A 27,255-nucleotide genomic window follows, 5' to 3' on the forward strand; every position below is an offset into this window, starting at 1 on the left:
CATACAGTCTAAAATGGTAAATGGCCTGTATTTGTATAGCGCTTTACGCAAAAAGTTCCCGTAAAGCGCTATACAAAGTCTAGTAAATAATCACATAATATTGAACAGGGAACATAGGTCTCCACAGCTTTTACATTTTGAGAATGTTGTTTGGTTTTAACATATTTTGTTTTGTTTAAGAAGCACTGAAAGGATGGTTTCGATTTATGTATATGAAATTTAGCCAGTAATATCAGTAAATTAATCAAATAAAATACGTTTGCCCTGTGCATGGGGTACTTAAAGTATATTCGTGTATAAGCAGGACCAAAACGGACTCGAGATTTGTACAGCAACACCAGCGTACTTGATGATGTCACACGTCCGGAGTTTTTACTGCCTCTGTGATTAATATGTTATGAAGCTTAACTTTAATCTCAGCCAAATCGATGTACTCAGGAATAAATAAAACACTGAAGCAAACCAAACATTAAGATTTATAAGTTATCTAAGTGACTTATTATCATGTTTAACCTCTGTAGCGAAATCTCTCTATTAATAAAAATAGTGTACATGTACGCCTGAATAAAAACAAACAGGTGGGATGCTAGAACGCGTTTATTTTTATTTGAGCAGATACTCAAAAATTACAGCAGACAGCTGCTGGGGTTTGGAAGAGAACTGAACAAATACTTAAAATATAATCTGATCATTTTTGAAGCAGCCTTCAGAATCTCCACATATTAACATGCTGTTTTTGTTTCCGGTGAAAAACAAACTGATAATTTAATGTTGGATTTAATTCAGAGTCAGCTAATCACAGCCAAACCGATTTAATCGGGAACAAATAAAACACTGAAATAAACCAAACATTCAAATTTAATGAACACATGCGCCGACTGATGACGTATCACGAGTCAACGAGAACGCAAGTACGCACAAGTAATTCGAAAACGTGACGTCATTTCCGGGCTAAAACCGCAAAGGATTGTAGGTACAAGCGGCTAGCGCGCGTGGGCTATTACAAGACAACAGTCACACAGACAAACAGAGACACAAATGGCAAGAACCTGTTGTGTTATTAACTGCCATAGCCGGTCGCATGACAGCCACGGGAAGCCGAAGGCTAAAGGAATCGGTTTTTATCGGATTCCTGCGTGGAATAAAAATTATGCAAGAGATGTTTCCGAAGTCACGAAGAGGCAACGGATGGCCTGGATTGCAGCTATTGGAAGACCAAATATAACGTTCCAGAACACTCCACCTCACATGTTAGTCTGCTCCAAGCATTTCCTCAAAGGTGAGTGTGTGTGTGTTGTAGTTAAGTCATTTATCATAACATTATTGTTGATGTAGGTTACAGATAAGTCTTATATTGATTTGAATTAAATTCTTTGCGCTATGCTGCTTTGTTTACTGTGGCTTTGCGGGCTAATGTTTGTTGTATTTTGTAGGCAAACCAGCCTACAAAATGATGGAAAGCGATCCAGACTGGGCACCCTCTATCCATCTGGGTCATACTGAGTTGAAAGCTGCTACGACAGCAAAATGTGATGGGAGAGCAAGATCAAAGCAGCCACCACAAGTCTCGCATTCCTCTGGGCCAGAGACGGATAATCCAGGCGAAATCCACGCAGGTAAAATTATTATTTTCCATAAAAATCTTGTACTTTTCCCACTAGGGCTGCCACGATTAGTCGACTAGTCACTATTAGGTATAAATCGTTGACTGATTTAATAGTCGACGCCTGGTTTGAAGCTTTGTAAGATCACAACAGATGCAGGAATAAGTAGTAGGATTTAGGAGGGTTATAACGGACTGAAACAGAAGATGGCAGCACTGCATGTACAAGGATGCCAGCTACCGTTAAACCCCGAAGAAGAAGAAGTAGCTCTGTCCCAGAATTCATAGCGCAGCCCAGCTCAGTTTCCAACATTGGCGGCAGCTAGTTCAGAATCAGATCAGAATAGTGTTTATTGGCCAAGTATATGTGCAGACACATACAAGGAATTTGGTTCCGGTAGATGGTGGCTCTCAAGCACAGCAATGTAAATCACACAAACACACACGTGTCTATATATACATTACACATGCGTACACATACATACACAAAGCTGTGTAAACCAACTATAATTAAATTAAATTTCTGTATGTTTTAACTTTTATCTTCTATTTTTATCATTGTGTATATTTCCAGTTTTTATCTGTTGTACAGTGTCCTTGGGTGCTTTGAAAGGTGCTATTTAAATAAAATGTATTATTATTATTATTATTATTATTATAAATAACTAATCTAAACTTATATACATAAAATACAGAAATGAATGAGGTGGAATGAATACTACAGAATGTACATAAGGTGCAGTTGCAGTCTGGCAGTGGGAGCAGTGTGACAGGTCAACTGTTTAGAAGGGAGATGGCGAGGGGAAAGAAACTGTTCCTATGTCGGGTGGTCCTGGTCTGCAGGCTTCTGTACCGTCTGTCAGAGGGCAGCAGATCAAAAAGTCTGTGTCCAGGGTGTGAGGGGTCTGTGATGATTTTCCCTGCCCGTTTCCTGGTTCTTGAGAGGTACAGATCCTGGATGGAGGGCAGGGGGGTGCCAATGATCCTTTCTGCTGCCCGTTCAGTCCGCTGCAGTCTGCTCCTGTCCTGTTTAGTGGCTACACCATACCATACTGATGGAGGAGCACAGGACAGACTCAATGACCGCAGTGTAGAACTGGATTAGCAGCTCCCGTGGAAGACTGTACTTCCCCAGTTGTCTCAGGAAGTACATCCTCTGCTGAGTCTTTTTGAGGATGGAGGAGATGTTGGTCTCCCACTTCAGGTCCTGGGAGATGGTGGTACCCAGGAACTTGAAGATCTCCACAGTCAACACCGAGCTGTCTGATATGGTGAGGGGGGGCAGAGTTGAGGGATGTCTCCTGAAGTCCACTGTCATCTCTACAGTTTTAAGAGTGTTCAGCTCCAGATTGTGCTCACTGCACCAGAGTACCAGCCGCTCAACTTCCTGCCGGTATGCAGACTCATCACCATTCTGAATGAGGCCAATGACGGTGGTGTCATCTGCAAACTTTAGGAGTTTAACAGCAGAGTTCTTGGAGGTGCAGTCATTAGTGTAGAGGGAGAACAGTAGTGGTGAGAGGACACATCCTTTAGGGGCACCAATACTGAGGGACCGAGTTTCAGAAGTGATCTCCTCCAGCCTCACTTGTTGCTTTCTATCTGTCAGGAAGCTGGTGATCCATTGACAGGTAGCTGGTGACACTCAGGGCGACAGGTCTGTAGTCATTCAGTCCTGTGATGGTGGGTTTCTTGGGAACGGGGATGATGGTGGAGCGTTTGAAGCAGGAGGGAACTTCACACAGCTCCAGGGATCTGTTGAAGATGCGAGTAAAGATTGGTGCCAGCTGTTCAGCACAGGTTTTGAGGCAGGAGGGTGAGACGCCGTCTGGTCCGGGGGTTTTCCTGGGCTTCTGTTTCTGAAATAGTCGGCTCACATCCTGAGTGTGTATTCTGAGTTTCAGGGAGGAGGAAAGGGGGGTGAGAGGTGTGGTGGAGGTCGTTGAGTCTGGATTGGAGAGAGTGGGGGTGGTCGTTGAGTCTGGATTGGTGAGGGTGAAGGGGGGAGAGGTTGTGTGTTGGGGGTCAATGTCTGAAGCAATGTCTCTGGGAGGAGAGGCTCACTAGAGCCCATGAGAACACCGGACTCTTGGCAAATTGTTTTCAAACCCACCGCCGTCTTTCGCTACTCAGGTTAGACATAAGTCACTTAGATAACTTAAAAATATTATTGTTTGTTTGATTTTTTTAGTATTTTATTTGTTCCTGAGTAAATCGGTTTGGCTGAGATTAAAGTTATAGTTTTTACACAGCTGAATAAACGTCAAGCAAACAACTGATTATCAGAAGTGTGAGATGCTCGAGAATATACTCCGGTGTCCCGTTATATTTTAGATAGCAAGGAGCAGACGGCTGAGTTTATTAAACTTCACCGAAACAATCTGCAAATTTTATTAAAATTTAATAAACTATCATCTTGTCTTTATTTTTAGTTAGCACAGACCTTAAACACTTAAAGCTGTAAGCTAATGATAGTTATATAAGATCAGATGCATGCTGGTGCAATAAGCTGTACGTTTTACGTCCAATGGATGCATGATCTGACTAGTCAACTATCAAAATAATCGTTTGTGGCAGCCCTAATTCCCACTGTGTTTACCTGTGTTTAGCTCAACTGTTTTGCTCTTTGGCAACTGCGGATAGTTCAGTTCAAAGTTACAAGTCACTGTTTTTGCTGTCTATGTTTTACTTAGATTTTTCATCACAGTCATTTGTTTTAAAAGTATTTATTTTAAAACTGTATGGGTCAAAGGGCCAAGTTAAGTTTTAAATGCCAACGTAGAAATGTGGCTGTTTGATTTACAGAATTTGACTTCTAAACAAAGTAATCAAATCGTGTGGACAAGCGCAGTAAGTGACCCCGCATGAGAGGGAACAAATCTATTCATAGAAATTACGTTTTTATTATTATTATTATTATTAAATTTAAAATTTATTTAATTATTACGATAAAGTAGTAGGGCAAAAGGGAAAAAAACAGTATTCGTCATTTTTAGAATAAAGTCGAAATACTAATTTTATAATAAAAATGAAATAATATTTTGAGAAACAACATTACTTCATTCGTTTCAAGAACTATGAACCAGTAAGTACAGCTCCTTCATTCCTGTTTTAAATGCAGCAACAGTTCAATTTCCAGTGAACTTACATTTTGACATTTGTAATTGATTACAAATAAATAAACAAACATTTGTATGAACAGAGCCTTTGCACTTTGCGCTACGTCATATCAGCAAGCGGGAAGTACTGCTCGCTCACTTCCTGTTTGAGGAACCATGACCGCCAGGAGAGATAAATTTGTGCTTCAGAAGCAAGAAAAACAATATTGCGACCATTGTTGTCTGCCTAAGTGCACAGGGAAGTAGACACCGCAAGTAGACACCTTTCGCGCATGCGGGGTACCAATCGGGTTTCTGGTACGGATCAGGTCGCGGTGGGCCACGCTATGAATTCTGGGACACAGAAAGAATAATAAGACTAACAGCTTAACGGCAGCTGGCATTCTTGTACATGCAGTGCTGCCATCTTCTGTTTCAGTCCGTTATAACACTCTTAAATCCTACTACTTATTCCTGCGTCTTTTGTGATCTTACAAAGCTTCAAAGGACGCGTCGACTATTAAATGAGTCGTCGAGGATTTTGATGGTCGACGTAATCGTGACTAGTCGACTAATCGTGGCAGCCCTAACTGACAGTAGACACTGATGTGGCTTATTGAATCTTTTGGACTGTGTTCAGCATAATATTAATTAGCCATTAATTGGAAGAGGTGTATTGTTGATGTGTCTGCTATTCTCAATGTATAATGAATTTTATAGTGGCTGTTTGTTAGCCATACTCTCTCTCTCCCACTATATAAAATATATAGTGTATTATCTAACTTATTTTGTGTTTGTTGTATTTTATTTGTATTTGTTGTATTCTTCTTCTGCTAGCTGCACAAATTTCCCCACCGTGGGATCAATAAAGTTTTATGTTTTATCTTATCTTAAATATTTATCTGGTTAAATTCAGTATGGTTCCGACAACAGTTTTCACAATAACATATATTAATGTACAATCCTTAATATGTTTTGTAGGTAACCCAGCATCAGGTGAGCAGCCTATGGAGTATAATTCTGCCTTGGATCATGACTATTTCTGTGACCCAGAACCTGCTTGCCTTGATGTGACAGTAGAGAAAAACATGAAGTTAAAAGAAGAAATGGGAACGTTAAGGAAAGAGATCCAGGAGCTCAAAATGCAGTCTGCTTTTGGATTACAAAGATTTGCCGGATCCGATGATGACATTCAGTTCTACACAGGGTAAACCTACAACACTTAGCTAGACATGTTACACAAAAATACCAGTTTGATTGTGAGAAATATTGTAAATGACCTGTAATTACTGTGTTTTTTTTACAATAGGTTTGCAAGTTACCGTCACTTCATGATGTTTTGGGGGCTGATTGAGCCCTCTGTCCACAAAGTGATTTACAGGTCAAGGTCCGAAGCTACTGAAAGAAGGAGTGAAGCCGTAAATGCATCACACACGGTTTGTATTTGTGCATTAAAGATTTTGAGAAAAAAACAAACAGGAAATACATGTCAAACCTTTTTATTGTAAACTGGAATTATATAAAAGTATCATATGCACGTGGTACTGCTTACATTAACATCAGTCAGGCACAACTTTATGACCACCTGCCTGATTATTTTGTTGGTCCCCCTTTTTGCAACCAAAACAGCTCTAACATGTCGAGGCATGGACTCCAGTAGACCCCTAAAGATGTGCTGTAGTATCTGGCACAAGTCCGGTAAGTGGTGAGGTTGAGCCTCCATGGATCGGACTTGTTCCTTCAGCTCATCCCACAGATGCTCAATTGAATTGGGGAGTTTGTGCTCCATGTCAACACCTCAAACGTGTTCCTCAAACCATTACTGAACCTTTTTTGCTTTGTTGCAAAGCTAAAAGAGAAGAAAAGGGTGTATATGGTCTAAAATAATGCTTAGGTAGGTGGATCTGGTGCTTGGAGCTCCCTAGGGTAAGTGACACACTTGCACCTGGCTGTGCTTGTGATATAAAAGAAAACGTGATTCATCAGATCAGACCACCTTCTTCCATTGGTGGTCCAGATCTGATGCTCACGTACCCATTGTTGCTGCTTTCGGCGGTGGACAAGGGTCGGCATGGGCACCCAGACTCGTCCGCAACTATTTAGCCCTAAGCCCAACAAACTGTACTGTGTATTCTGACACCTTTCTGTCAGGACCAGCATTTACTTTTTTTGGCAATTTGAGCTACAGTGGCTCATCTGTTCGCTTTTGATAGATACTGGTCACTGCAGACCAGGAACACGCCACTAGAGCCCTTCTCAAACTCACTCAAATCCTTACACTTGCCCATTTTTCCTGTTTCTAACAACAACTTTGAAGACAAAATGTTCATTTGCTCCCTAATACATCCCACCTACTAACAAGTGCCATGGTGAATAGGAAATCAGTGTTATTCACATCATCTGTTATGTCTGATCAGTGTAATTAGTTTTTTAAACATGTTGTATGACTTTTTTTTTCTTTTTCAGAGGCAGTCATTGCAACCCATTGATGAGCTGTTCCTATTCCAAATGTGCCTTGCTGCTGGTCTTGAGGAGAGAGACTTGGCAGACCGGTTTGGCATTCACCCCTTGACTGTAAGCGGCATTATCTCTTCATGGACCAACTACTTGTACACTCTCTTGGGTTCTGTGTGTATCTGGATTGATGCTGAGGACATTAAAGCTCACCTCCCTGATGACTTCAAAGACTTTCCTGATACTCAGGTGATAGTTACTTGCACTGAGCTAAAATGCCAAACTGCATCCTCCACTCTCCCCCAACGTGAAATGTTCTCCCCGTCTCACTGCACAATGAAAGGTCTGATTGGGATGGCCCCCCATGGCGCAGTGACCTTTGTTTCTTCACTCTATCAGGAGTCAATAAGTGACGAAGAACTCTTTAGGAGATCAGGTTTGGCTGACCTTCTTACAGAAGACATGGCCATAGTGGTTGACGAAGGATTCCTCATGTCTGACTGTGTGGATTGGAAGGTGTACTGTCCAGCTTTTCTTAGCCAAAATAGCCAGATGCTAGCACACAGCGGCTTCCAGAGACAGGAAATTGAACGACTCAGCGCACATGTGGAGAGTGTAATCCGAAGGGTTAAGGAAAACAAACTGCTTGACTCGGTTATACCGCTATCGATTTCTGGAAGCATTAAGGAAATTTTTACTGTGGCTTGCTTGCTAATTAATTACCAAAATAAACCTCTCGTCAAGGCACGGGCTAAGTAACGCACATGAATATAGACTTCACTTGACCGCGCAGACAGAAAGTAACTGGGTAGGTAAATTGTGAACATAAGCAAGTTGTATATTTCTATAAATAAGGAATTTTTATTTCCTTGTTCTGAATGTTTTCTGAAATGTAGACAATGTCAACAGATGTAGAGTCACAGCAGCATGTTATGAACTGATGTCATGATGTATAAATTTCATGAATAAATCTGAGTTGTTCCCAAACAGTCACTGAATATAATTTTAAATGACTTTAAAATGCATTAATTTAAATAAAATGAATTAACACGAATTTACACTCAAATGTTTAATTGGATTTGGTCTTTAAAATCCTTTCATGTGTGCATCTTTTCTTTGTTTTTAAATTCAAGCTATATTCAGGTAGTCTTGAGCCACCTCATTTCTCTGCATTTTTTGTCCAAGATGCAAGATTCTTTTTTTTAAAGGGCAGTAGTTCTTTAGACTTTCTGAAGGTCTTTCGAAGTTTTTCTTTGGATGATTTTTCACTCATTTTCAAGCCTTATTTCTGGCCTTTTTCCGCCCCATTAAAAAAAACCCCAAAACATGTAATGCTGACCTATGAATCGTTCAAGGATTAAAAAAGAAACCTAATTAAAGGGACGAACTAGTGCTGTCTACACATAACAGACAAAATAGTAAAGAGCCCATTTTATATTGTATCTTTAGGCCCTGATACTAACAGCCTGAATCTATCTGCAGCTGAACAGTATCTGAAAGTGGTGTCCTTAAAAAACGGAAAAAAATCCATGACGTAAGAGACCAAGAAAGTCATACAAAAATTGTTTGCTTCAAATTCATGTGGTTCTGCAAGCTACTGAGTCATGGAGTGTTCTTTCTTTTTCACTCAGCTGTACATAATATATAAATAGTTTAAACTGACTATATTTAGAACAGTAGCATCACACTATCACTAACAAAGCATGAAGGTCAGAGTTGAGCTGGACGTGGGTTGTAAAGGCGCATGCTGTGCATAGCAACTTGTAAACAGGCTAAAGAAGCTTAAATGTATGGAGTTTACCAACTGGATGTGTCCATGTGTATCAGTGGAGCGTTCAGCTGAGGAAGTGAGCTGTGAGACGGTGAATGATTTCGACTTTGTGGTCTGCATTTCAATGTTCGGGCTGGATCAGGTAACCCTGAATCTTCTCTTAATTATGTTTTATTATGTTATGTTATAATAGGCCTAGCTGCCGAGGGCTTTCCATGACTCACTATGTGCTTACACACCACTTTGCATTTAGTTACTAGATATTAGTGATCTCTGACTGTCTTCCAGTTTGTCCTGTCTTCCTCTAATTAACTCCAACTCATTGCGTCACATGACTGCCCCTCCCTGTGGTTGTTCCGCCAGAGGTTTCTTTGTGTTAAAAGCATTTTGAGGCGACTGCTCTGTGATTTTTGCACTACATGTAAATACAAGTGAACTGAATTTTTTTATTGTTCCATGGAACATGTTGGACAAGTCGAGCCCAAAATACACAGAAGGCTGCCAACTGTGTTTCATCTGAATACATATTTATTAGATAAATATTAGGATGTCACATCATCTAACTACATACAGATTTGCAAGACTAAAAATCACAATGTTCTTCTGACCAGTTTAGAATATGAAATGATTGTACATAGAATGTACAAAACCAAATAGACAACTGCCACTTGTGCCAATCACTTCAGATTGTACCTTTATAGCATAAGTTTTGCCAAATTGCATAAAAATTATAAATTTGACAAAATGTTTTACAAACTGTAAATTTTGGAAACAACCCTCGAGAGCCTTCTCGAAGCTCGATGTCTCCCGAGTCCCAATTATACCTCAAAAGGTCGGAATAATTTCGTAGCACCTTTATAAAGTACACAGGTAATAACGAAATACACAGAATTTTCATATTACACAAGAGGAAAAACGTCTTTTCTTTTTCTTGAACCCCTTGTCGAAGGGGTTCATAAAGTATCTTACATAAATGAACAGGCATGGTTAGAGAGGTCTGCACAGACATAATCAAACACAGACTCATTTTCCCAATTCAATGTCTGACAGGAGGATGCAAGCTTTACAAATTCTAAATACACTATGCACACTCCCACTGGAGAAAATGAATACATTTCTGTTAACGTGTCTCTATTTGTCATTTACATTATGTACAAATATCCCTTATATCCCAAACCCGTCCCCCAAAACTTACTGGGGGTCTTTCCCGAATTTCATTTTACAATATTAATCGTCTTCTCCTTTAAATCCTCAACTAGTACAAAGTGTGTCGCGAAAATTACTCGATTTTTGTGAAAGGTTACAGTCATAATTACACACTGTGTAGGGAAATAAAACATCCCAATGCGGCAGTGCATTGTCTTTAACAAACATATAAACAAACACAAAACAACATTTGACTCTTTCAGCTGTGTTGTATGCAGGCCATGTGATTACTCTTGAAGCCAAAATGCGGTTCTTGAAAAAGGATCATAAAGCCTAAATATGGGCGACTTTTTTTTTTTTTTTACCAATGACATACAGTTTACTTCATATTCATTGTCTTTACTGCATAAACTGATGTAAACCAAATTTTACTCTCATACAAACACTGGACAAAAATAACTTAAAATGCAAAACAAAAGTGATGGAAACACACAGATCGATGGCTATGAAAAGCTCAGTATCACACCTCAAAACCATCCAGAGGACTTTTTTTTTTTTTGCACATTCTCACCTTAAATAAAGAAGATGAGGATCCAATAATATTGAACAAATACGTTTTGGAGAAATTTGGACCCCAGAGCTGCATTAACAACCTTTTATATGTTTCTTCCCGCTGATTCAAAGTCACAGAGTAATGGAAAAAACTGTACACAATACACAGGTACTTAATACAAAGCCAGTGAGAGTGCATTTAAATCAATTCCTTACAATGTTGGACTGTTTATTGGGGACTGTGTGTATTTAATGTGTGTGAGTTGTCACCGACAGACACGCAGTACCATGTAGATGCCAGTAATAGTTAGGTACAGTACTGTACATTCACAATGTATTCACAAAGGGTATATACAACAGCTCTGGAAACACTGTCGGGTCATGCAAGTTGTTTTTTTTCTTCCCCTTCCCAAACAGTAATAAAACAACAAAAGATCAGTACAGTCATACAGATTTTTTTTCTGTGTGTGTGTTTGATTTTTTTTTTATAAAACAGTGATTTTAAAAACTTCTGTGGATGTCTGTGGGATGCTGAAATCCTGCTGTTACACCAACACACAGTAATATCCAGACTCAACCCCTTACAAAAAGCACAGGACAGCTGCGGTGACTGATTCGTGTCAATAAAGGGAAAGGGAGCAGGAGGTTGAACGAAGAAAACACAAAGACGCTGACAAAGAACAAAAACCCCCCGATGAATTTACAATAAAATAATAAATATAAAGACTAGAAAGATAATGATTTGATCAAGCACATCTAGGCTGGACAAAAGACAACAGGAGCCGTTGGCACACATGCACTTGTGATGGAAACTGTGCTGAATTCGATGAGAAGTGAAACGTCACAATAAATACACAGGTGCTGAGACAGCTCTTTAAGCTAGATTGTCCCCTCCCTCCCCCCTCCTCTTCTGTCTCAAACTTTCTCTCTCCCGCTGTTTTCCACGTACGCTCGCAGGCAAACGAAAGAGGACGCGGAAACACACTCGCAGTCGGGCACACACACACACACCACATTTCACACTATGTGCACTCGCCTCCTCCGCTGACACTCAAGGACGATTGAGTTTGTCCTCTCAGTGCACTGATTCTGATGAGTTCCAGTTATTTAACCACCTCACGCACACACAGACACACACACACACACACACACACACACACACACACACACACACACACACACACACACACATTCAGAAGTCTAGGGAGGTGGGGGGGTGGCAAGGTCAAAGGGCATGGCATACGCCAAAGTTTTGGAAGAACACATTTCAAGGGTAAAAACACTCTTACAAGACAATGTCTTTGCCGCCGACTCTCGTCCTTTTTTTTTTAAAATGAAAATTATAGATATTTATATAAACAACAAAGCTACAACACTTTTCCTGGAGCCCACAACGGCTCCTGTCTCCTCTGTGTTGATTACATATAATGATTATAGCTGCACAGTTTTTCAGTTGAAAAAAAGTCACAAATATTTAATATATATATATATGTATATGTATACATATATACACACACACACACATATATATATATATATGTATATATGAAGTCACTTTAGTGCCCACCGACATGGCTGTAAATGGCGTGTTTTGAGTCAGAGGTGGTGGAACTGGTGTGTTGAATCTTTGCACAAGCGAAAGAAGGAAGTGTGGGGGACGAGAGGCTCTCCTGCTCTCTCCCTAGGAGTTCCCAAACAGGTGCCCCCCCCCCCCCAGCTGTGCTCCTGTGCCGCACATTCTCCGTTTGTGTGTAAGTGCATAAGAAAGCTGATTTGAAGTGTTAACAGGAGGTCGGTCAGGCGTCTGTGGACGGGGTGGTCCGACACGTCACGACTCCCACGGGGGTGAACGAGGGGCTCGTGGGCAAGGCGAAGGTGCTAGTTGTTCTCAAAAAGGGAGAGGAGGTCGTCGTTGCTGTTGGTGGGAAGGTCGGGGGGGTCCAGGTACGAGAGCAGCTCTTCTGGATTCGCCAGTTCGGGAAGCAACTGTGCACGAAAGGCAGAAAAAAACAAAAACATGATTTCTTTTGTTCTTTTTTTCAAGGAAGGCAAATTTACCTTTTCTAGTGACTTCATATGAAGTGTTGATTTTATTTATTAACCTTTATTTAACCAGGAAGATCCCACTGAGATTAAAAACCTCTTTTTCAAGGGAGACCTGGCCAAGATAGGCAGCAGCAGATGTCTCACAGTTACAGAAATTACCATACTCAAACACAGGCAGCAACAACACACATGCAACAATAAGTGAAAGAATACAAATAAAAGAAAAAATAAAATTCAATAAAATTCGTCAATCAATAAAGTTGATGCTAGCGTGCACATAAACAGCTACCGCCGAGAGTCAAATGTTAACAGAAAACAGCAGAGAGATGAGAGCAGCTGCGGCAGACAACAGGTCAACAGTTAGCTTACGGCACCCAAAGCAGACACACTTACATCCAGGGAGGGTTCGGGCATATCCTGGGCTCCCTGACCCATCTGCCCATCTGAGGAGGGGTTAAAGTTCAGATCGCTGTGAGGATGACTGTTCTGCCCGGGATGCTGAGGCTGCGGCTGAGGCTGCGACTGGCGAGGCGGGTGCGATGATTGGCCACTGTGATGCAAGGGCTGCCCTGACTGGACACTGTGATGTAAAGGCGGCCCTGTTTGGCCGCCGGGGTGGGGAGACGCATGCAAGCTCTGCTGCTGCTGCATGGAGTTATGGGACTGATCGGAATGGGACATCTGCAAGTGCGAGAGGGCAAACAAAGAGCGACAGTGAAGGAGAGACGGGAGGGGAAAAAAGGAGGAGGATAAAGCGAGAGAGACACACAGAGAGGGAAGGAGAGAGTGTTAAGGGGGGAAGGAAGGGGGGGAGCGAAATGAGTTCCAGCGTGAATAATATGGAACAGGCTTTCTAAATGGAAGCTGCGATCAGCAGACATGTACAGCTGCAACATTATACGGTGACATGAACATGTGAGCATGACTGAGCACACATGCTGGCTAGAGGCACAGGCTGCACCTTGGTCAGATAAGAAATACAGGTGTTCAGTACGGCACAGATTCTCTAGAGAGTTTCTTCCTCAGACTAAGCAGCAAACATGACTAACTTAGCATCGCATTAAAAAAAGCCCAAATATATGAAAAGCTTAATGTGCAACTTTATTCCCATAAACCATGAGCAGCCAAAGTCAGATGTACTCACTGGATCATTCATGCTGTGGCTGAGGGGCTTATCCTGTGGGAGGAGACCACCAGGCCCGTCCGGAGGATGGGATAGCTGAGGTCCATGGATGAAGTCATTCATAGGGGGACCCCCTCCACCTCCGGAGGGGTTCCCGTGAGGGAAGTCGAAATTCCCCTGGGTGTGGTAGCTGTTGCCTACAAGGAGAGAAGATAAAACACATCTTTTGAAGGGGCTAACTGCAGTTTGGTCCCGCTCACTCATTTGATGAGGAATCCCTGATGTTGCAAATAAAATGTACCTTTATCAAAGCAGTTACATAACAGGATATACCCATTCTACTTTTTTTTTTACTGATGAGAAACATTTATCAGAGCAGGAACATTTTTTAAAACACAGTTTCAGCATAAAACTCTCCTTGGGGCTGTTTCTTTGTTTAATGCACTAGAGACACATCAATAGATCCTGCTGCAAAATGCACAACGGCTCATTCTTCCGATAAATGAGATGACTCTCCTGTTATTATTCTACACTGCAGGACGCTGCCTGCTTTTCATTACCTGCTCCCGGGTAATCTCCCCCGTTGCCACTAACATGTTGACCGGGGTGTGGTGGGTATGGACTCGGCCCAGGTCCGGGCCCAGATCCTGGGCCGGGGCCTGGCCCTAGCTGTGCGATCATTTCCATCACATTAGGCATGGTCATCTGACTCGGGCTCATTGTTTTAAAGCGCTTGGCCAGCGGTGCGTCGGGGTCTTCTTTGATGTGTAGCTCAGACTTGATGGGGACAGGTCGCCAGCTACATGTGGGGTCTATAGTTACCTCCTCAAACTCTGAACTATTGGAGGAGAAAACAAATCATGTTGGCTTCACGTCTAAACAATTTGTGCGTGTAAAAACAGGCTAAACAGAGTGAACTTACTTTTGGATGGCATTCAGGATTCCCCACATGTACTGATCCACCTCCAGACCTTCTAATAATGCAGTTTTACTATAAAAAAAAACCAGAATAAAAACAACACATAAGCTACTGGATGGATTCCCTAAACGTATTTTTACACAAGCCTCCTTACTTGCACACAGGACACCTCCATGTCCCCCTCTCACAGTTGAGCTGCAAGTAGGACTCCAGATCAAAGCACTGCAGACAGAAACATCACAAATCCTCATTAGGATAATATTCTTCCGTTCACTGCAACACCAGGCACGCATTTCCATTAACATTATTTCCACTTAAATGCACGCAAACCTGAACATGCTTGCAGTCGTGCCCCCTCGCAGGTAGCTGGATGCGTCTGAACGTGATGGGACATTTCAAAGACACTTTAATGGCCGTCTGCTCCACGCCGTCTTCCCCGTTAAGAGTAGTGTTGCCCGCCGAGGCCGCAACGCTGCTGAAGTTTCTCTTAACTGAAAATATAAAGTGTCACAGAGGGAGCAGTCATAGATGTGCTTAAAGAACGATAAAGAGAAACAGGGTTGAGTTCACTGAATTCGGATGTATTATTGAACATTAACTATGCAAAGGAGCCGTACTCTTGGTGATGCAGTGTTCTGCAGGGAGGAGTCTCTTCTTCAGGAGCCCCTGGAGGACGGATCGCACAGATGGCCTGTGGACCAGCTGAAGCACAAACAGGTGGGACTGCAAAGAAAAGAAGCCATGAACACAAGCAGAATTAGTACAGACAGCTGAATCTCATTCATACTCCAGACAATGCAAATTGAAATCACGTGTGTGTAAATCACTCCAGCTTGTCTGAACTAATGAATGAAGCCGCTACATATCAAAGCTGCTAGTCGGTGCTCTGAGAATGCGAATACTCACACAACAGCATGCGGTGACCGTAATTTGGATGGTGTTCCTCCCGGGTTGGCAAACGTGCTTCAGGTGCAGGGGTTTGTGGGAGGTTTTGTTGTCTCCCCTCTCGATGGTGAGAGGCGTGGCGTTGACGCTGACCTGGACGGAAGCAGGCCAGTTGGTGTTCATTTGCCTGTCTTCATGATGGTAGCACTTAAACTGCAGCTCGAGGTCAGACCTTCGAGGGTAACCAGAGGAATAACAGTTAGTGGAAAAAACTGGGAAAAACAAAACGACAGCCGCACAGTCTGTACAATACATCAGGCATCAGAGGTTAACCAATTCTAATGAGTTTGAAAGTCAATCTTTGGTTTTTTTCTTGTTTCCCTTCCTTAGGATGACTTATTGACAGACACCCATCCACTGAGACCATTTCTGATGATGCTTCATGAATAGCAGATGGATCAAGTGAAGGGTCAGATGCCAGATTTTGGATTTTGCCTGTTTTTTAAGACCTGTAACCTCATCTTTTGCCCTCCACGTGTCCAATTTACTCTATTTTTTAAGGACATACTGCACACCCTGAAGACATATGCCAGGTTTTTGGCTCATGGTTGTTTGTTTTTGGCAGCTATGAGGAAAGAACTGAAAATGACTGGAAAAGCAGGCAGTGTCCAAATAAAAACTTTGAAAGATCTCCAGAAATCCTGGAGAACTATTGCTTAAGACCACTTTATAAAAAACACGGGTGCCAGTTTAGCTCAGGGGGTGAGGAGATGTCGCAAGGCTGAATGCAACAACTCGGGTTTGATTCTGACCCAAGGCCCTCGCTCTCCCTCCTTTCCTGTGTACTCTTCACTATTACATTATCTGATGAAGGCAAAAACCTTGCAAAGAAAAAAAAAGAAATCTGCCTCCTTCGATGTCAAATACAAAGAAATGAAGCGGATTGTATGTAGGCAACACTGTGCTAGCTTACGACAAATCAAGATTCTCACTATTAATAAACTCTGCAGTAACACGTGATTTAGTATGTGATTTAGTATCTCATGTCTGTCACATTCATGTGGCGCTATAACAACAGCCTAAAATAACAGCACCCACAATGTAGCAACTTTCACCACACATCCATTTTAGAGCTTGCTGTGCACATGCTGCACTAGTAACAACAAATACGAAACTACAAGGTTTTTACCTCCACATGAGGGTCTGGTGGACGGACGGTCGAAGGTGGAAGACGTGGTTGCTGACAGCCAGGTTGTGCTCCAAGCGGAACGGTTCCAGCACCACTCCGTCCCTGACTGGGAACGTCAGACGTAGTTCCTCGTTGGGGATAGCTGCAGACGAGGAAAACGGGAGAGGATGGCTTTTAATCTCAGAATGTAAATGTCAGGAGGTGAGATAAAAGGATAAAAAGGACAAAAACAGACAAATGAGTCATGTGAACGACTCGTTTCAGGTCTGCTTGGGTACTTACTTGGAGGGGGCGGAAGCGCTGTCATATTTGGTTTCATGTCGGCTGGAAACGGGGGCTTCACATCCTGGTTTGGCGACAGATACGGCGGAATACTACTTCCCGGGGTCATGGGAGGTGTGGGGTTTCCGGGGACTGGAGAGTGTGGGTAGTTACCAGGCCTGGGGGGCTAAAGAAAGGTGGGGGAAGTGCAATAATCAAAAGATCTGTTAAAGTCATTTCACAGACATGAAAGGCTCAAATCTGGCACCAATGTCTTCACCTGCTAAAACTGAAATTGCACTTTTACATGGGTACGAAGGAAAAACATACCCCACTGCCTTGGCCGTAAGAGTATCCGCCTCCAGAGAAGTTGGTGCTCTGACCGTTGAAGGGCTCCTGCTGAATAAGGAAAAGCAAAAAGGAATTGATACAGTTCCCTTTAGTGCCAGGGATGCACTATAGTTTAGGTGACAAGGGTTCAAACGTCCTGATCTTCTGAATAATTCGCTTCCTTTGCCCCCCTTCTGACCCTGAGTATGCATAAATGATGGACTAACAAACCTTGTAGTACTGGCTCATGGGCATGCCAGGCGGGTACTGCCCTTGGCCCTGTTGCCCCGGCATCCTCTGGCTGGGGTAGTTAGGAGAGGGCAATGGTCTGGAGGCATTTGATGAGGGATACTGCCCCTGCTGTTGGAACTGACTGTTTGGCCCATACTGCTGACCTCCATAGCTTCCCTTCAAGAAGAAAGTTAAAAAAAAAGAAGAAAAGACATTATATATATATATACATGTCTCAGGTGCTACAACAAGAAGAATATTCATGTCTGATATTTCCACTCACATCCCCAGGATATGGCCTCTTTATCCCCTGCATGGGTATGCCCTGTCGAGGTCCACCGGGATAACCTTGCTGAGGCATCCTCTGGCTGTGAGCTCCAAAAGGCGTCATGCCTGGGGTTCTCGCCTGGTTTATACCCATTGGAGGCCCGCTCATATTGGGGTTGTTCATGGCAGATCCCATGCTGGATGGATTCATTCCCCCAGGGGGACCTCGTGGGCCTGGCTGATTCATAAACTGGCTATTGTAGGCTGGAGCATGGCCCATCTGGAACGATGGACACATCTGGAGAAAACAACCGAATAATTAATGGCTACATTTTGCAGCAGGTAGTTACCTAACATCTTCCTCCATCAAACTGTTTGCCTCATAGCAGATGTGTACTGTACCTGTCCATACTGGTTCATGTCTTTATTCTGGGTTTCCTGCAGCGCCGCTACAGTGGCTGTTGCAGTGGCTGTCGCGGTAGCAGCAGCGGCAGCAACAGCAGCAGCTGCAGCTGCAGCAGCTGGCTGGGTGAAGTCACCAGGAGGACGTGTGTGGGAGGCCATTCCCATACCTCCTGGTGGTGCATTCGGGCCTCCAGAGTAACTGATGAACACATGATTTATGTTTTAACCACTCTTTTAAAACCGGAGCTGCTGTCTTAAAGAATAAAAAAGAAGACTGGTATCCTGTTTCTCACCTCCCACTGTATCCTCCAGGACCACCGGGGTAGCCGGGCCTGCCGTACATGCTCTGCTGCATGTATGATTGGCTGGAACCGCCTTTATTTGGGAATTGTTGCTGCTGCGCATTGAACTGGGGTGAATTGAGCCCTGCTGCATTGCCAGACATGCCCGATCCCACTGGGTTACCCCCAGGATTCATGGGGTTATTGCTGTTTGCCATTGGGTTGCCTAGCACCTATATTTAACAAAGAATCAAAGAGGAAGTGAAACTATCTGCTAGGTTTGTGCAATAAACCTGTCTTAAAACTGTTTGCTGAACTCATATAATTACAGAGTGGGTGCTTTTCATGCATGGACATACCTGACTCTGTGATGTGTTGGTAACGCCCCACACTGTTGTAACCACGGACAATGACCCAGGGGGCTGGTTGGCGTTTTGTTGCCAGGGGACAGAGTCATAGGGAAATGAGCCATCACTGGAAAACAGATCAAAACACAAACAATGTGCCTGATGTCACTTAAAGTTCTGAGTAACTCTAGGGTTTCTTAAGCCGAAATGTTCATTCAATTTAAATGTCTGGCGTTGAGTTTCACACCACATTTCAAGCCAGGAAATCTGCTAATGATTGCACAAGTAAGATGAGTCAAAATTTCCAAATGTGCCGATAAGGACTCGTCTGTCCGCATGCACCGGTAAACATCTAAGTTCTTCGGATAAGGATAGGTAGTACACATCTGGAATGTTTAGCGTTCAGATTTAAAACAAATAGAGTAAAATACGAGATTCTGTTACACATGATAAACAAGCTAAGTCTCCATGAGGGGAGAGGCAAGTGGCCAGCAGTGTGGGAGGGAACTGCTGCTCTTGGAAGGCACCCTGTTTTCCCTGAGAGGTTAGCTCTCAGAATGGACGACATGTTCAATATTTCCTCATAAATACACATTATCCCAAGATCTTCAGCAGAAGCAAGCAGGACTCTTGGCTAACTCCAGGCTTTTTTTCCCCCTTCTCTTTTTGTTTTTTTGAGAGAGGTCCGAGCACATGCTGTTCTCTAAAAGCATTACCTCACATCTGTCTTCCCTCTAGGTTTGCCCTTGCACTTCACATCACTTCACTTCCACAAATTTTTCTGGCTTTTCTCCAATCAGTGGAAACCCTCATGAGGCCTGAATGTTAGATGTGAACCTTAATTTCTTTAATGACTTCCTCTGATGCCTTATAAACACTATATTGCCAAAAGTATTCACTCACCCATCCAATTCATTGAACTCACGTGTTCCAATCACTTCCATGACTACGGTGTATAAATTTAAGCACCTAAGAATGCAGACTGTTTCTACAATGATCTGTGAAAGAACATGTTGCTCTCAGGAACTCCAAGCTGGTACTGTGATAGGACGCCCCCTGTACTGCTAAATATCAGTCAGCTGTTATAACAAAGTGGAAGTGATTGGGAACGACAACAACTCAACCATGAGGTTGTAGGCCACGTAAAATCAGAGAGTGGGGTCAGCAGGTGCTGAGGCGCACAGTGCACAGAGGTCGCCAACTTTCTGCAGTCAGTCGTTACAGACCTCAAAACTTCCTGCGGCCTTCACAGTGTGTGGCAAACTTCATGGAATGGGCTTCCACGGCCAAACAGCTGCATCCAAGCCTTAAATCACAAGCTCAGTGCAAAGTGTCAGATGCAGTGATGTAAAGCGTGCCGCCACTGGACTCGAGAGCAGTGGAGACGTATTGCCTGGACTGACGAATCACACTTCTCCATCTGGCAATCCGATGGGTGAGTCTGGGTTTGGCGGTTGCCAGGAGAATGCTTCTTGTCTGACTGCACTGTACCCAATGTAAAGTTTGGTGCAGGGGGTTTATAGTGTGGGGCTGTTTTTCAGCAGTTGGCCTCAGCGCCTTACTTCCAGTAAAAGAAACTCTTAATGCTTTAACATTTTGGACTTTGTGGAAACAGTTTGGTATGGAAGAACTTGACTGGTCTGCACAGAGTCCTAACTTCAACCTGACAGATCACCTTCGGGATGAATTAGAGTGGAGACTGTTATCCAGGCCTCATCGTCCATTATCAGTGTGTGATCTCAGAATGGTGAAAAATTCCCATAAGCACTCCTAAACCTTGTGGAAAGCCTTCCTAGAAGAGTTGGAGCTGTTATAGCTGCAGAGGCTGGGCCGACATAATATTAAACCCTATGGACTTAGAATGGGATGTCTCAAGTTCACATGCATGGGAAGCTGGCAATATATTGTACACTGGTTATTCAGATGCAGTTTCCTCCCACCACACACTTTATTGAAAATGTGACTTTACTGAGAGCCAACTGCAGCAGGCTTTGTAATCTGACAGGGCATGTATCTCACCTGTGCGTGAGGCCGGGCTTCATGCTGTTCATGCCGGGCTGCATGGGGACTTTCCCCTGCGGTTCGTTCTGTCTGTTCTTCTGGTGACGCAGAAGGAGGAGGCGACCCAGCTCCTCGCACCACGACGACAGCAGGGCTGCAAGGAGAGCACAATGACAGGTTCATGATTCCTCGTGTGCACAACTGGTCTGCACTGGGTACTTATGTATTATCAGACGCATGTTTATGGCTCTATGGTTGCAAATGATCACACAGAATGTCGCTTATAACAGAGTTTTAAAGTTTTCCTTCAATAAACACAATTACAGGTGTCTAACGGTTGCAGCTTGATGTTACTGCTAAAGCCTCCAGGGGGCAGCCTAATGCAACACTTCCATTATCAATCGCTCTGTGTAGTTTCCACAACAGCTGCCTTACACGTCATATCAACCTGCAGAGTCAAATATAAACTGAGATCTATGTACAGCACAAAGAACCTCCCAGTTTTCTCTGCCACTGTGAGGAAAAAGCTGAAATGGAGCGTGAGAGGCAGACACCAGTGAGTGATTGGGGTTACAGATAAGAGCCGTGTAGAAAGTAAGAAACAGTAACATCTTCAGTCCTCCACTTCCTTCATTCATCAGCACCACTTTATTCTTTGCCTCGTTGTCCTCTCATGTCTCTAAGGACTAATCAGACAGCCTTCTCATCCCGCCTTCATGAAGATAAGAGTTGGGATTTTTTGTTCTTGTTCCAATGATGTGCCAATTTTATTTGATTTTGTTGTGTTTTTTCCCCAATGCCAATCAAGTTGTCTTCTTTTTTTTTTTAATCGATGGGTTATTTGAAAGTTGCCTTGACAAACATCAGCCTAACAAAAGAAAGGTTACCGTGTTCATCATTTTATTAAATAGTTTAAGATGCTATTTATAGCCTTGTAGAGCCAGATACAGCAGCTTTTAGAAGGTGCTGTTACTAGGTTTGGGGCGGAGGGGGTGTTACAAAGTCCATGACACTGAAATTGGCACTGCATTAAGATTTACACTATGTCTAAATGATCTAAATGAAAGGAAATTAAAAACATGACATGACAAGTGATTATTTCTGAAGTCACTCGAAAATGACGAGGAGTGATAGGAACAACAAAGAAAGGAGAGAAGGGAAAAAATAAAGGAGAGGAGCGGTTACATTTTCCTCTGCAGGGTGGAGAGAGCCAAGCCTCCTAGTTAAAGAGGAATTATTCCACCCTGCCATTACGGAGAGCTTATCTCCCCACTAAATCACCACCTCCACACAGAGGGACTGTCTCTTCAACAGGCAACCCACCATTTAGACCTAAAACTCCAAGCTCGAGTGATGGGAGTTGCTTTGAGGCAGGGAGAGACAGGCAGAGGACAAAAGAGAGCAATGGCGACTTATCACATCAGCGTGGTTATGAGCTACTGAATCTAACAAGCTGCCAAGGCCAGATGTCATTCATAATAGAGTGAGGGTCTGCTCTGGGCGTCGTGCATATTTAGCGAGCTTAGTACAGTGTACATGACCTTGTTTTCACCTCACAGCCCCCTGTGTTAAAACCTCTGCCAACACTATCACACACCCACAACTCGCCCGCCATACTCCTCTCGCTTTACCTCTTTACGGCCCTCCTCTTTACAGAGCCCCGCACGCCCTCGGTCCTCATACAAATTTAAATAGCATTCTGATGGCATCTGTCTCTACTACTATCCATTAAGTTGTTTTGTTGACTTCGCTAATGGAGAACATGAGGTGCAGATGTCAAGCGTGCAGACAACCCAGCCAACAAAAACAGAAGAATATAAAGACAAGGTCTCCGTCTCATTACACCTCTCTTTATTTCATCTTTCTATTCATTCCCGTTGAATGAATAGAAAGATGAAACTAAAGCCTTCAGTTTGTTCTGAAGGTGCTAACAGCTGGCTGGTTGAGACAAGTTAAGGTCAGCTACTTAAAGATTCTTCTTTAAAGCCTTTCTCACTCTCTTCCGTCTTTTGTTTCTAATATTAAAGAATGCCATGTTTCTATTCTCTGGTAACTTTAACATGATTGCAACTTTACTTAAGAATGAGAGAATCCTGAAACCAGCAAGATTACTGAGATAGTTCAGCTTTGGGAAATGGTACTTTTAAGAGTGATGGGAGGTCTTCTGGCTCGGTTCCCTTAGAAGAGCTGGCTCTTATGGCTCCCAAATGGCTCTTCAATCGGAGCCTTCTATTTTAGCCCAATTTATTAATTATACATATTTTGTGTGCTGGGAAACTTTTTTTAATGCATCATTTTGACACAGGTCTTAATTTTGTGAATTCAATACTGCTATGGGAGAACATACACATGGGGCTTAAGGCCTGCAGTCTACAATATCCTCGAAATGCGTCGTTACTTCACTTTTTCCTTGCGTTTAAATCCGGCTCCCTGTCTCTCTGTTGCTGTGTTCCAGATATCTTGGAGTTGCGTCACTCCCGAGTTAGCGCGTTCCAGATACAGTGAGGGAAAATTTATTTTGGTTCTTACCAACTTAGAGCCATTCAGGTATCACTAGCAACACGGCATAATACTTATTTTTATGCTCTTAAAAAACACATTCGTGGATAAAGCCCAATCAGTCACATTTAGTGAGTTACAAATACACAACAGTGGCAAAACAGGTTCAAAGTCTACAGTTTTAGTACTGTTTATGTTCAGTGCTGCCATCTTGGATCGCTACCTCAGGTTATGTTGGTCTGCTCCAAATTGACGTGGTGTTCCACAAAAAAATCATCTAAGGGAACACGAAAATTTGTACCCGGTCTGTACGACTACCCTCGCTGTCTTCCCAACTGATGCCCCCCTTCCTTCTTTTACATAATGGTATAATCTAAGTCTGAAACTGCAGTTCCACAAATGGCCACTTGAGGCTCAAAAAACATCATAAAAAGCCCAAATTTTACAGCACAATTAAACGTATTTACGTTTCTGTACCAGCCTGACATTTAAAGTGTTTTGGTCCTTATTCCTATATAAATGTCACCATTCATGAAAAGTCTGGAGTCAGGTGGGTCTTGACACAGTTCACAGTTACTCTTTCCACCCGACGATCAAGTGATCATTCCTGCTGTACATCTTTAAGCTGCACGTGTAGCCGGTGCACTGTAACGTAAATTATCTGCAGACAAATCAGCATAGTCACAGGTGAAAAGCTAGTGGGTCATTTAAAAAAGCTAGAATGAGTTTACAATATATAACCCAAGCATGCCCACTTCTGGCTCCAACCCCCTACCCCACAAAAAACCAAACAAACCACTTGGTAACCTAAAGGCTTCACAACACTCATCCACTAAACAACGGGTTACTCACAGTGGCTACATCTAGCTTTAAACGGTGAGATTATCCTATTTCTGCTGAATAGCTACACTGTCAGGGCTACTTGATAATGTGCTGACAATTTACAGTTGGGTAAAAAAGTATAGAGATTGTAGCTGATGGAGAAAGTGTTCCTGAAACTACTTTCTCGACGCATCAGTCTGACAATCTTTCACAACAATAACATCATAAACTGCTGTTTTTACCTGCAACGAAGAGTCAGCTCTCAGTTACGCCGTGCTGTGCTTTTAAATAGTTCCATCATCAAATTCTTTCGAAAGCATTTAATAGAGAATCTCCTTGTCCTTGACTTGCAGCTGGTGAGCCCACAGATATTCAGCAAATGAGTTTATCTAAGCTAATCTCACCATCTGAGACTTTCTAAAAAGCATTCAAAAAGCTGACAGAGTCAAGCGCTTCTTCGTAATACATGACTAAAACCACAGTTACTGATCTGCCTGACTAATATCTGTAGACAACGGTGACATTCAAGCCTCTGGGGCTCATCTGAAGCTACTATTCTGTTCTAACAAGTTTCAGTGGATTCTCCAGCCTTAAACAGAGCCTCCTCCTGAGCACATAGACTGCTCTGCAGGGAAAGCCGGACATAAGCTGAAGCTCTCGTGAACCCGTTCCAACCATCTCCGTTTCTTAGAAGCTGGGACTTTTAATTGAATAATGGCCAGAGACATATGGGTCCTCCTCACTCAAGCTGTATTTAATGCTATATGGCTGACTGATAGCAGAAGCCCTGGCTCATTCTCACCTCACCTCAGCCCCTCTGGGAGCAGAAGGGAGGGAGAATAAGCCCTGGTAACAGGCTGCAAGGCCCATTAACTAATGACAGAGTGTATGTACAAGTCCTTTTTACAAGGAAACCCAAATGCTAATTACTATGAACTCTGGCAGTGCTGTGTGTGTGTAAGCATCTGCGTGTGCGGTAAAAGCCTTCTGCTACTGAGCATATCATTTCCCTTAGAAATCCTGACAGATTGCTAATACTTTAAATGTATCCGCCCTAATATAATTGAGTTAGCCGCAAGACAGCGACCCCACTTTGTTGATAAACACCTGACCTGTTCTGAAATATGAAGCCGGTGCTCTGCCACGTATAAGCGCAAGGTATTCAACTTTCAGCAAAGATGCTGAAGGCAACAGCAAAAGAGTGCTGCTGTGCTGTGGCCCTAAATCACTGTACTAAGTGTACTATTGTGTGGTTAAAGATTTAAAGAGTGAACACAGCGAAGCAGCCCTGTGTCTGAGCATGCCAAGTGCAGAGGTAAAGTGAACTTCCACCCACTCAAACGACTATTTCAGAGGGTGACATCTGCATTAAAAGAGGAACAGAGTTCACCACGCATTTAATTCACCGTAATTATAGTGTGTATAAATAAAAGTAAATTAAAAAACAAAACAGACAGGCCATTTTGGCGGGGGGAAAGCACTGGCATGTCACACATTTTATAAAAATGACTTTAGATGTGAAGTCGCTTTATATATGATCAATACGCAAACATTAAGAAAAGAAGCTGGGTAAAACTGCCCCACCACGGGGGGGGGAGGGTTCATTTTCAGCAGAAGAACGTAAAGACAGCATCAGCTGAGGTGCATTATCAAAAGTATATTATGGCAGCCATGTTTCCAAAATGGAATTAAAACAGTACAAATGTGGTAAGCAAAAGAAAAGAGCTGATGTCTAAATACTGTGAACTGCGACTAAAAGAAAGTACTGTTGAGTTTTCAAAGCCTGTATGAGAAGAGTGCTCCGGAGTGTCAGCCCTTTCCCTTTTCTTTTTTTTAAAGCTTGCATGGCAACTGAAATTCAGTGCAAGAGAAGTGCACCTGTTTCCTCTTAAGACTGCAGTTACAGCCATGACTGCACTGTGATACCATGATACTGATATGGAATATCTATTACTGACACAGTATCACGTAGCAGCTGGAGGGCTTGGCTGTTTTATGCATACATATTTAAGGGTTAGCTGCTTTCAAGAAAGCTGCTAAAAAGGAGATGTTACATAAGACTTTCTGAGCCTCATTAGTTTGGATGGCAACACAAAGAACGGCTGAAGGAGTTTTATGAAGTAGAAACAGGTAGAGATTTCTTGCTGCTCGTACTCCTCTTTGTACGATTCTGACAGAAGAAGCAACTGCAAAGTATAAACTCGGTTAAATAGCTTAATGAGGTTGGTTTGCACAAAAGCTCAAACACGTTTGAGCCACATTCAGCAAAAGCATTGTCCTAATTGTGGAGGATTTAATCAGTTTAATCTTCAGCAGGAATGCACATCCCTCATACTGTACACTCTCACATCAAGCCTGATCCTAAAATTACCACACAAAAAAAGAAAAAAAGCCTCTGTCACAAGTCGCGGCACGCTTTGATAGAGACATGTAACACCGAACATGCAGCTCTACTGTAGTTTTTGTTGATAACAAAACACACACACACAAAAAGAAAATACTACATGAAAAATTACACTTTCTGAGCATGAACACTGCGGCACTAGACAAAGAAGCCTTCTGAGACAATGTGTGGGATGATAAAAAAGAAAAAAAAGAAGCAATTTATAATAGATATCAAAAGCAGAGGTCTGTAAAACACTGGCAGGTAGAATTATGCTGTGTGGGTACAAAATATTATGCAAAATACAAATATGGAGGGGATATAAAATCCTGTGGAAAAAAAAAATCATGCTTTTTGCCGAAGTGTAATGGAAGCCATTTAAGCAGTCAATGATATCCCCCTTCCTGCCCCCTCTCTGTTAAGCCAACTTCTTCCAAGAGAAGAGCATATCAAATGGGCTTTAGTCTCAACAGCTTGGAGGCAGAACAACTCAAACATGCCCTGCAGAGAGAAAGCTCTATGTCAAAAAATCACAGTCGACCAAAACCAAGCCTTTAGTTTAACGTTCACACGAATCACAGTGTTCCAGATCTTCTAGCTTGAAAGTGCCTCGTTTTGTTTGGATTTTTCAAAAAGACTTGA

The 27,255-nt window shown here is 42.7% G+C and overlaps 2 protein-coding genes across 6 annotated transcripts in view; one reads left to right on the plus strand and one right to left on the minus strand.

Moving 5' to 3' along the window:
* The first annotated feature begins 948 nt into the window (after positions 1-948).
* LOC146655568 (uncharacterized) lies at positions 949-8,203 on the plus strand. The gene is made up of 5 exons (XM_085428588.1): positions 949-1,279; positions 1,434-1,616; positions 5,683-5,908; positions 6,011-6,137; positions 7,168-8,203. Exons 1-5 carry the CDS (start codon positions 1,039-1,041, stop codon positions 7,912-7,914), a joined length of 1,524 nt encoding a protein of 507 aa, XP_085284714.1. The 5' UTR covers positions 949-1,038; the 3' UTR covers positions 7,915-8,203.
* Positions 8,204-9,432: 1,229 nt separating this feature from the next.
* zmiz1a (zinc finger, MIZ-type containing 1a) overlaps positions 9,433-27,255 on the minus strand; it is a 111,289-nt gene continuing 93,466 nt past the window's right edge. For 4 of the 5 annotated variants that reach the window (XM_085428005.1, XM_085428004.1, XM_085428007.1 and 1 more), the window contains 18 exons: positions 20,928-21,063; positions 18,921-19,035; positions 18,574-18,794; positions 18,278-18,479; positions 17,892-18,173; positions 17,609-17,785; positions 17,378-17,446; positions 17,069-17,234; positions 16,787-16,928; positions 15,619-15,829; positions 15,330-15,435; positions 15,043-15,203; positions 14,867-14,934; positions 14,716-14,784; positions 14,354-14,631; positions 13,815-13,990; positions 13,064-13,351; positions 9,433-12,610 (listed from right to left, as the gene is read on the minus strand). In XM_085428005.1, coding sequence (XP_085284131.1) covers positions 12,503-12,610; positions 13,064-13,351; positions 13,815-13,990; positions 14,354-14,631; positions 14,716-14,784; positions 14,867-14,934; positions 15,043-15,203; positions 15,330-15,435; positions 15,619-15,829; positions 16,787-16,928; positions 17,069-17,234; positions 17,378-17,446; positions 17,609-17,785; positions 17,892-18,173; positions 18,278-18,479; positions 18,574-18,794; positions 18,921-19,035; positions 20,928-21,063 — 2,975 coding nt within the window. In that variant the 3' untranslated portion in view covers positions 9,433-12,502. The remainder of the gene's footprint in view (positions 12,611-13,063; positions 13,352-13,814; positions 13,991-14,353; positions 14,632-14,715; positions 14,785-14,866; positions 14,935-15,042; positions 15,204-15,329; positions 15,436-15,618; positions 15,830-16,786; positions 16,929-17,068; positions 17,235-17,377; positions 17,447-17,608; positions 17,786-17,891; positions 18,174-18,277; positions 18,480-18,573; positions 18,795-18,920; positions 19,036-20,927; positions 21,064-27,255) is intronic. The other variant, XM_085428008.1, reaches the window with a different exon arrangement.

The sequence above is a fragment of the Rhamphochromis longiceps genome, linkage group LG13 (assembly GCF_057381845.1).
Source record: "Rhamphochromis longiceps isolate RC_006_pf linkage group LG13, R_longiceps_female_GT1.1, whole genome shotgun sequence".
In the NCBI taxonomy this organism is placed as follows: domain Eukaryota; kingdom Metazoa; phylum Chordata; class Actinopteri; order Cichliformes; family Cichlidae; genus Rhamphochromis; species Rhamphochromis longiceps.

Coding starts and splice junctions, on each gene's coding strand:
- LOC146655568 (XM_085428588.1), top strand. CDS start 1,039: ATGGCAAGAACCTGTTGTGTTATTAACTGCCATAGCCGGTCGCATGAC. Junction 1,280..1,433: donor CTCCAAGCATTTCCTCAAAG/GTGAGTGTGTGT, acceptor TGTATTTTGTAG/GCAAACCAGCCTACAAAATG. Junction 1,617..5,682: donor TCCAGGCGAAATCCACGCAG/GTAAAATTATTA, acceptor TATGTTTTGTAG/GTAACCCAGCATCAGGTGAG.